This window comes from Haliotis cracherodii, unplaced genomic scaffold (genome assembly GCF_022045235.1).
Source record: "Haliotis cracherodii isolate W230 unplaced genomic scaffold, xgHalCrac1.p SCAF_33, whole genome shotgun sequence".
NCBI lineage: Eukaryota > Metazoa > Mollusca > Gastropoda > Lepetellida > Haliotidae > Haliotis > Haliotis cracherodii.
Window position 1 is genome coordinate 3,208,577 of NW_027266290.1, and position 10,109 is coordinate 3,218,685.

Sequence of the window (10,109 nt, forward strand, 5' to 3'; positions counted from 1 at the left end):
CTCTGGATACTGTTGTCTTCTTCCTGCATTACTGGAAATGATGTAGATATATATGCTGACACATTGAACCATGTCTCAAGTAAGTCCTTCAGTATGATCTCCACACGTGTCTGCTTAATGGTAAATCGGAATATTGATGTGTGAAAGCTGACGCAAGACACAGGCTGTGGTTTACATGGAGTGTTGCTGAATGCACCTTTTTATGCACATTGTGCGTGAGTGAGTGAGTTTAGTTTAAAGCCGCTTTTAACAGTATTCCAATTATATCGCGGCGTGTCAGCTTAATGTGGGAGGAACGCCCGAAGTGATGCAGGTCTCAGACGTTTACCACTTCGGTGAAACCCATGAGCACGGGTATGGTGCAGACAAACCTAGAAACATAATCGGCGTGAACCGGGATTCGAACCCACAATCATAGGATTCTGGCGCAACTCTGCACAGCGAATCGCGTCGCCTTAGACGACTGGGCCACCCGTGCCCCCTCACATTGTGCGTATTGTAGGTGCTACTGATAAGGCAGGACAAGCTTACCCTTTTCGCTGATTTTCAGTGATCCATCCATATCATTTCACCGCTGTTTTGCCTTTCACTCCCAATGGAATATGCTTCGGCAAATAACCGACCGAGACTGATTTTTCTCCCATTGACTTGTTTGATAGGCATTACTTAGAAGTTGACGGATGACAAGATAGACACAATTTTATGGATAACAACTTCTTTAATACTGTGAAAAGCGACGTTTCGGTATAGAGTCTTGCTTGACAACGGTATAAGGATCTATACCGAAACGTCGCTTTTCACAGTATTAAAGAAGTTGTTATCCATAAAATTGTGTCTATCTTGTCTCTCCCATTGACGTTTTATATCTTAATATTTCTATCAACGTATTATATAACACGGCGAATTATTATGGTATGAATATTTCATTTATGTAAGGGCATTACAAAGTTTATGGTATGCTAACTTGGGTATCGGATTAATGTCACACACCATATAACCAAAAACTGCCATGGATCCCATGAAGATCCGGGTTAGAATAGGTCTTCAGCAACCCATGCTTGGCGTAAAAGCGACTATGCTTGTCGTAAGAGGCGACTAAGGGGGTGATTGGGTTGTCAGGATCGCTGACTTGTTTGATGCATGTCATCGTATCCGAATCGCGTAGATCGATGTTCATTATGTTAATAACTAGATTGTCTGGTCCAGACACGATTTTTACAGACCGCCGTCATGTAGGTGGAATATTGTTGAGTACGGCGTTATACAACAAACAAACACAACTGCCATTTTAACAATAAAAGTTGATCTTTACACTTTGAGTATTGCTGTTTGACTATTTGGTATGTGGTATTCTAACGGGTATCGAATAAATTCATAACACCACATCACTGACAACTGTCACTGAGGCTGTTTTGTCAGCAAATGCTTACAAAGCAAACATGTTCTGATCATTTGAATCAATATGTCCAAGATCCCTGAGATCTGCAGCTCTTTTGTTATGTGGTCTCCATCAGTGTTACCCAGGGGCATGTAGAACACGTTTTGTGAATGAGATATTGATATGGACGGGATCAGAGAAGTTTTTAGTTCTGTGCTAAGAAACGGACGTCACACACTGACTGAAAACTGAAATCATTTTTTGGTTATTGACAACTCGACTCATACACATTTTTGAATATCACTTGCTTATTCATTCTGTGTTAAGGTGTGCCATCATACTGTTGTTTGCAACCTGACACCAACCATGCCATGGTTCCAGCTTAATATACGGCTCAGTTATATACAGGCTGCGTGATATAGCTGGAATATTGCGTTTTAGCGTTTAACAAACAAACCATTTTTTCGGAAGACTGCATGCTGTTGGTGACCTGGTATCATTGTTGTATTCTGAAGATGATTCTCATGTGGACATTAAAAGCATTGGCTACCATTCTTGCAGTCTGGTCAGCATGCATTCGTCCTAAAGCCTTGTTCCTCTGATTCGTCGAAAGTCTTGCCATGGCACATGATTATCGAGGATTTTACGTAACCTGCATCGCTTTTTATCTCATCTGGCCACTCCGTCGGCATGGTCACCTACCAGAGACATTTTACATTTTAGATTTCTCTGAATTGGCTTGAGAGATTCAGCTGAACCTTTCTTCCTGTAGTTGATTCTGGTTTGAGCAAGGTATCTAAATCTCATTTGCATCACATCTTCTCCACAAATAGAAGAGCCCGATGCCAAAAACGTAGTAGTTTAGATGGCACCCTTTTGCATCCTACTTGAACCTGCAACTTGCTTGTTCCCTGCAAAGATGACACTATATTTGTTCAAGAGGTTCGAATCTTATTTTTCGACATGGCAGATATATTAAACGAGGTTTTTTAAGGCCATTACTCAATCACTTTTGTTAAAAAGTGTAATTTAAAGTTTGGTAGTGGGTAGTTAGTAGCAGTGGGTGTTCAATATATATTTCCAATATATTTTGAATGTTTACCCTTTTTTCACCTTTGAAATTTAACCTTGCTCCTAGATTTTCTCACAACGCTTGTCTGGCACTGTAAACACGATATCCCACCAAAATCACTTGAATAATAATTAAGGTGAAACGTCACATGCATCACTAATGATGACACCGAGATATGTTGGAAAGCAGTTCGCAGTTCGTAGTTCTCGCAACAGCTAAACAAAGATCAGAGGACATCTCATTTCGCTCTGTAAACAATTTCTCTGAAATAGCCAGACTGTTGGATGTATTTTTCTCCTGATGATGACAATTTCATGATAATATCTTGTTCAAATCAATATATTTTGGTGTTAGAAGCTTTCCTCGGTATTTATTGATAGTGACAAAGGCAGGAGCATTATTCCCACACAATGTCCGCATGGATCGTGAGATCCAGGGTAGAATATGTCTTCAGCAACTCATGCTTGCCATAAAAGGCTGATGCATGTCATCGATCCCAATTGCGTGGATCGATGCTCATGTTGTCAGTCACTGGATGTCTGATCCAGCCTCTCGATTACTTACAGACCACCGTCATATAGCTGGGATATTGCTGAGTGCGGCGTTAAACAACAAACAAACAAAACACATATCACGGCGTGTCAGCTTGAAAGCCTGAAGGGATGCAGGTTTTAGACGTTTCACCACTTTGGCGAAACCTACGAGCACGGGTATTGTGCTGACAGCGTAATTGGGGCGAACCAGGATTCGAACACTTTGTCATAGGATTCTGGCGTGCCCAAGGAGCACAACTCTGCAGAGCAAATTCTAGCGCCTTAGGCGATTGGGCACATGTGCCTCCGTACACAACTGTAACAAACTATCATACAACAAAGATGTTTTAAATGAGATATGTATTGCGTAACATTCCATGAAGAAACAGTGGCAATATTACTCTATCACAAATTTCAAAATATATGCACATTAAGCGATAAACACACAGGTACATTTAACATACAAAGGAGGTACATTATAACAATTCTATTTTAAAACAAGTGTGTTAATATTATATGGAAACAATATGAGATGGAGCAAAGCTATGGTAATGTTGTACATACAAGGAATTTGTTTATAATTGTAGACATGATAACAGATCTTGAAAATTGTTTCTTGATAACTGTTGTTAAAATTTATTGAGAATTGTTCCTTTTAACAATGTGTACCAAATTCTTTATCATGATTGAGGACTTTTTGTGATTCTCTTTCTTGGTTAATTGTTATACATAATGTTGCTCATCTTCTAAGACATCACATGTTCGACAACCACGTTGTTCTATATAAACCAGTTTCAATTTTTAGTTTGTGATTACTTAAACGAAGTTTTGAGAAATGTGATCTATGAGCTTTGTAAAATAATGTAAAATAATTCTCAATATTTATAGATGACCAACCTGTATGTTCTTATCTTGCTGTTGGACAAATGGGAATCCCTTAATGAATGCGTGAACTTATCTGGACTAAAGTTTATTTACAGTGGACTAATTAAATTTAATTGAGTTTACTATTTCAAAAGTTTAGTTTATTTAACCCAGCCAACGTTTTGTACCAGAAAGATTGATATTTGCTTGCCAAAGCATGGTTAAGAATGACATTTGTTGTGTTATCTATATATGACTTGTAATCAATTATTTTTTATATTATTGGTACTAATAGAAGGTATGTACAAAGTTCTGCCTGACAGGCCAGTTTTGTGTTTTCTTGCCTTGATTTGCCTTGTGCGGACCATTTAACGACACTGTTTCTTTTATTGTGCTTTCCAAAGACAACTACATTAACAACAACCAATTTGAACTTTACACCAATCCTCTCCTCCCATTGATTACACTTCCTTCCTCCGCATAAAACAGTATATGGCGGGGAACAGTTGATGCACTGCAGCAATCTCTACTTGTTATTATAGTCCAAGAGCAATGTTTTTGCACTTGGATCGTAGCTCAGGGTAATGGCTGAAGACAAAACTCAGGGGTGAAGTTAAAGATGACAGCAGCCATGTTTATTGTTGATGGGTTGAAATAGGTGGAAATGTTACAAGTAATGGTAATCACCTGACAGAACGCATACCGGGACCGAGGGGATATTATGTTCCTGGTGTGGAGACCCGCTCTGTCGCTTGCCTCTTGGCAGGAAGTCGGATGGGGATTGTTCATCGTCGACGGCCTTGGAGGTGTTAATAGACATTTATAGAGAGCGCCGGGGATTAAGGGTCCTGCCCGGAGGGTGCTTATGATGAGATGCGATATGCCGAATGTTTGCTTTATAGCAAGGGGATAGAATTTCGGTGTACTTTGGAAACATTGAAACAATTAGGTATTTTAAAAGTTTTAAATAAAAGTATTAAAGTACTTTGCACTATAACATTGAAGTGCTTTGCACTATGACATTATAGATTGTTGTTGTTGTTGTTGTTGTTTTATAATGGGCGATGGTTTTGTTCCAAAGGGCTATAACTCTCCTTTGATATGATATAAATGATATATGCGACCGTCCAACTTCTCGCTGTCGTCTGGTTCCCGGTTTAATATACGCTGTGACAACGGGGGACAAGTAAAGACGGAGCCAAGCTCAAACGTTACCCTGTTACCTTCATTACAGAACGGGTATTTACTACTGAATATTTTTAAATGGTACGTTTTGATGAGATTTTTAGTTTAGAATAGCATCATTTGCTCAGTCTTCAAATAAAACATGACAGATGTTTACGAGTGAAAACGTCAAGGAAAACTATATATTTCCATAGCATTTCCTCCGTCAGAAAACAGCAGCGCATTCTGTCAGTCAGGGGTAACACTTTGCGCTTTTGCACTAAATGGCACTTTATGTTGTCTGATGTCTTTCGATGCGTGCACAATGTACACCAGACACACTTTACACTTCAACAGCCTCTCTGTCACTTCAGGCACACGTAGTGGACGTTCCGGACGACGGCGGTGACACCCTCACGTCGTTAAACGACAACGGCGTCCTCATGCCCAACTTCCCCGACGGACCAGGCATCCAGGGTGTACGATCTGTTAAAATACGCAACGATGACATCATGCTCTGCACGTATTCTAAATCAGGTAACATTATAACACACCATGCACAGTATGTCGATGATTGACACTTTTCGAAACTTTAAAGAAAATCTAACTACGAGCCTGACCCATAATGTGTTTTCTATCATGTCATTTCCTGCATCTCACTAGACGCTCAGCTTGGGTAAAACACTTACTCATGTTCAATGGCCAGAACAAACATTCTTGGAAACTTGTCAGCATGTATTTGTTAAAAATCGTATATATGTGAACGTTCATCATTCATTCTCTCATATACCTATTTGTAAACGTTGTGCTGGTTTCTCTAATGTTTTAAAAAGGGTCCTTATCATTCATGTGAGTGTTTTCATGCATTTTTTCATGTGGGATTCCTCTTCATAGGAACCCACTGGCTGTTTGAAATAACACGGGAACTCCTCACAGGGGAGATAATTGAAGATGACGTCACGATGAGCCAGACCTTCATGGAATTTTGTCCAGAGGAGGGTTATGCCGACCTCCAGTCTCCCAGGATCCTCTGCTCCCATTTGCTGATGAAGCATCTGCCAGAAGACGTTCTCAACAAGAAAATAAAAGTCATTACTGTTCTACGAAATCCAAAGGATGTAGCAGTTTCCTTCTATAATTTCTTGAAAAAGCTTCCACTTGTAAGATACAAAGGGCAGTGGAAGAACTTCTTGAATCCTCTTTTCCAGGGAAAGTGTAAGCACTCGTTCTGTCTGTTATCATCCATGTAGAAACAAAACGCATACTTCAATAACATCCCTTTTCCTGTGATCATTCTTCGTCGTCCTTTTTATGAGAAAACAGGTTTGTTCAATCCTCCAGAATTTGATACTAGTGTCTATGCTTGAATGTCTTCTTCCTATGATCGATCCTACAAGCATACTCCTTCCTGTGATATGTCATAACAACATCGCCCTTCTTTCTTATAACCCTTCGTCTTGTACTCCTAATAGTACATACGAGTACTTCCAATAATCCTTAATAATTACAAACATGCTTGTAGATCTTCTTCTGTTGACCATTCCTCTTACAATCCTTCTTCTTGTAATCTGTTTCTTAATCTTAATCTTCTTCCATCTTACCCAAAATTGACACGCCAGAAACCTATAATTGTGGGTTCGAATCCAGGTTCGCCCCGATTATGTTTCTAGGTTTGTCAGCACCATACCCGTGCTCGTGGGTTTCACCGAAGTGGTAACGTCTGAGACCTGCATCACTTCCGGATTTCCTCCCACAATAAGCTGACAAGCCGCGATATAACTAGAATACTGTTAAACGCAACTCACTTACTGACTTTTATACTTTATTGTATATGATACCATAAAGAACATTCTTTAAGGACGTACTTCTTTTAACACGTAACTGTAAGCATGTTTTCATTATTATGTCTGATTGAACTTTAAAGTAGTAGTAGTAGTAACTTTAAAGTTATCTTGGTACCTTAACTGTCACCGTCATGTTTGACCCAAGCCTGTACCAACATATACCCTTCTGTTACAGTTATGTACGGATCATGGATGGACTATGTTATTGACTGGGAGCAGGTGAAGAAGACCAATCCTGATCTGCCTGTTCTGACTCTCTTCTACGAAGACGTTAAACAGGTGAGAAGGGCATCACTTGGATAAACATTTGTTTGTTAGTTGCTTAATTTTAGAATACCACTTTCATCAGTAATCCAACTATATGATGGCGTCCTGTAAATAAAGTCTGGACCTTAAAAGACAGTCGTAAAAAAATATTAGCAACGCTCAACGCCGCTATGCAGTCAACCAATTCACCGAGCGTGGCTGTCCGATTCATTTAGGTCGCGTTTTGCGACATGCATAGGTCCTGTGGATCAATTCTAACCAGAACGTCATTGAGATACTCAGCAGTTCGCATTGAACAAGTAAAAGATCAACCCAGGGCGCATTATTGCTGCAGCAAAAAAATGGGAGGGATGGCGGGACAACACGTGGATACATTAAGCAGGTATAGCGGGCAACACGTGGACACATTAGGCAGGTATGGTGGGGCAACACGTGGACACATTAGGCAGGTATAGCGGGCAACACGTGGATACATTAGGCAGGTATGGTAGGGCAGCACGTGGACACATAAGGCAGGTATAGCGGGCAACACGTGGATACATTAGGCAGGTATGGTAGGGCAACACGTGGACACATTAAGCAGGTATGGTGGGGCAACACGTGGACACATTTAGCAGGTATGGTAGGGCAACACGTGGATACATTAAGCAGATATGGTGGGGCAACATGTGGACACATTAAGCAGGTATGGAGGGGCAACACGTGGACACATTAAGCAGGTATGGGAGGGCAACACGTGGACACATTAAGCAGATATGGTGGGGTAACACGTGGACACATTAGGCAGGTATAGCGGGCAACACGTGGACACATTAGGCAGGTATGGTGGGGCAACACGTGGATACATTAGGCAGGTATAGCGGGCAACACGTGGATACATTAGGCAGGTATGGTGGGGCAACATGTGGACACATTAAGCAGGTATGGTGGGGCAACACGTGGACACATTAAGCAGGTATGGTAGGGCAACACGTGGATACATTAAGCAGATATGGTGGGGCAACACGTGGACACATTAAGCAGGTATGGAGGGGCAAGACGTGGACACATTAAGCAGGTATGGGAGGGCAACACGTGGACACATTAAGCAGATATGGTGGGGTAACACGTGGACACATTAGGCAGGTATAGCGGGCAACACGTGGACACATTAGGCAGGTATGGTGGGGCAACACGTGGATACACTAGGCAGGTATAGCGGGCAACACGTGGATACATTAGGCAGGTATGGTGGGGCAACATGTGGACACATTAAGCAGGTATGGTAGGGCAACACGTGGACACATTAAGCAGATATGGTGGGGCAACACGTGGACACATTAAGCAGGTATGGTGGGGCAACACGTGGACACATTAAGCAGGTATGGTAGGGCAACACGTGGACACATTAAGCAGGTATGGTAGGGCAACACGTGGACACATTAAGCAGATATGGTGGGGCAACACGTGGACACATTAAGCAGGTATGGTGGGGCAACACGTGGACACATTAAGCAGGTATGGTAGGGCAACACGTGGACACATTAAGCAGATATGGTGGGGCAACACGTGGACACATTAAGCAGATATGGTGGGGCAACACGTGGATGCATTAAGCAGGTATGGCGGGGCAACACGTGGACACATTAAGCAAGTATGTCGGGGCAACACGTGGACACATTAAGCAGGTATGTCGGGGCAGCACATACAAACACTAAGCAGGTGTGTCAGGGCAACACATAATTGTAGGTTTGTCGTAGAAAAAACTAGGAATTAATTAGGAAAGTATGTCGGGGCAAGAGGTGGACACGGTTAACACTCATACACGAAGCCGTTATGTAGGGTCAACACGTGGATACATTAAGAAGGCATGTCGGGATAACACCTGGACGCATTTAACCAGGTTTGTCGAGGCAATACGTGAACACATTTAACCATGGTATGAGCGGACAACACATACAAACCCTAAGCAGGTATGTCGGGGCAACACGTGGACACATTTATTCAGGTTTGTCAGAAAGGGAAACAAGTTGATGCACTAAACGAGCAAGCCAAGTTTAGGGTGAGGTAAGTGATAAGTCTGTTGTAATGTCGTATGTGTAATGAGAAGATATTGGAGGTTGGTTTATTGAACTTTAAGTTACTTCAGGATCAGACGCGAGAAATGAGGAGGATATGTGAGTTCCTGGGTGTAGAGAGAACGGATGCCTTCCTTTCCAGAGTCTGCGACAACACAACAATGACAGCCATGAGAACTCTTAAGAACACGGCAAGACAAATCGCCGTGTTTAGAAAGGGTAAGGATGGGTTTTATAGATGTCAAATAGATGTATCGTCTCGCGGTACCTTTTAGGCTAGAAGTTGGACTTTATCCGACAATACTTGTGATAAGAGTTTGTTACTCTAATTTGAGACGAAGTCGATCACATTTGCGTTTATTTCTGATGCTCATTAAAAATCCACATAACATTTTCTGTTCTGCATAAAATGTTAAAAAGCAACCAGGAGGGATTCCCTTCGTACTGATCCAAGTGGCACGGCTGGTATGGATTCAATTTTTGCTTGTAAGTATGACAACGTACACACTTATGTCTGTTTCAGGCGGAGTTGGTGACTGGAAGAACTGGTTCACTGTTGCCCAGAACGAGTGGTTTGATCAGCTCTACCAGGAGAAGATGACCGACTGTCACCTTCAGTTCAAATACACACTGTGACTTCTGTTCTTTATTCAGTTCAGTAGCCTCTCGTTGGAGGGTTTGGAAGAGAAGAACATATATCTATATATAAGGTTGACAGGACCAAGGTTTTCTCAACAGTAATTTTAACTATCAATGTTAAATTTCATTTAGTTCAATTCACCAATATTTTATTATTTCAAATCTCTTTTTTTGGTATTGATTGCCCACAGATTATTTAAGTTAGAATTAAGAGTTATTCCCAATATTTCGAAGTCCCCACAGTGCCAGTTCAGTTTCAGATCCCGACACAATTTTATGTTACAGCCTTTG

General features: G+C 41.4%; 1 protein-coding gene across 1 annotated transcript; it reads left to right on the plus strand.

Annotated features, from left to right (window-relative positions):
- The first annotated feature begins 70 nt into the window (after positions 1–70).
- Positions 71–9,815, plus strand: LOC139477340 (sulfotransferase 1A1-like). Its single transcript, XM_071259893.1, has 6 exons — positions 71–79; positions 5,386–5,548; positions 5,906–6,226; positions 7,031–7,134; positions 9,251–9,398; positions 9,703–9,815. Exons 1-6 carry the CDS (start codon positions 71–73, stop codon positions 9,813–9,815), a joined length of 858 nt encoding a protein of 285 aa, XP_071115994.1.
- Positions 9,816–10,109: the final 294 nt, after the last annotated feature.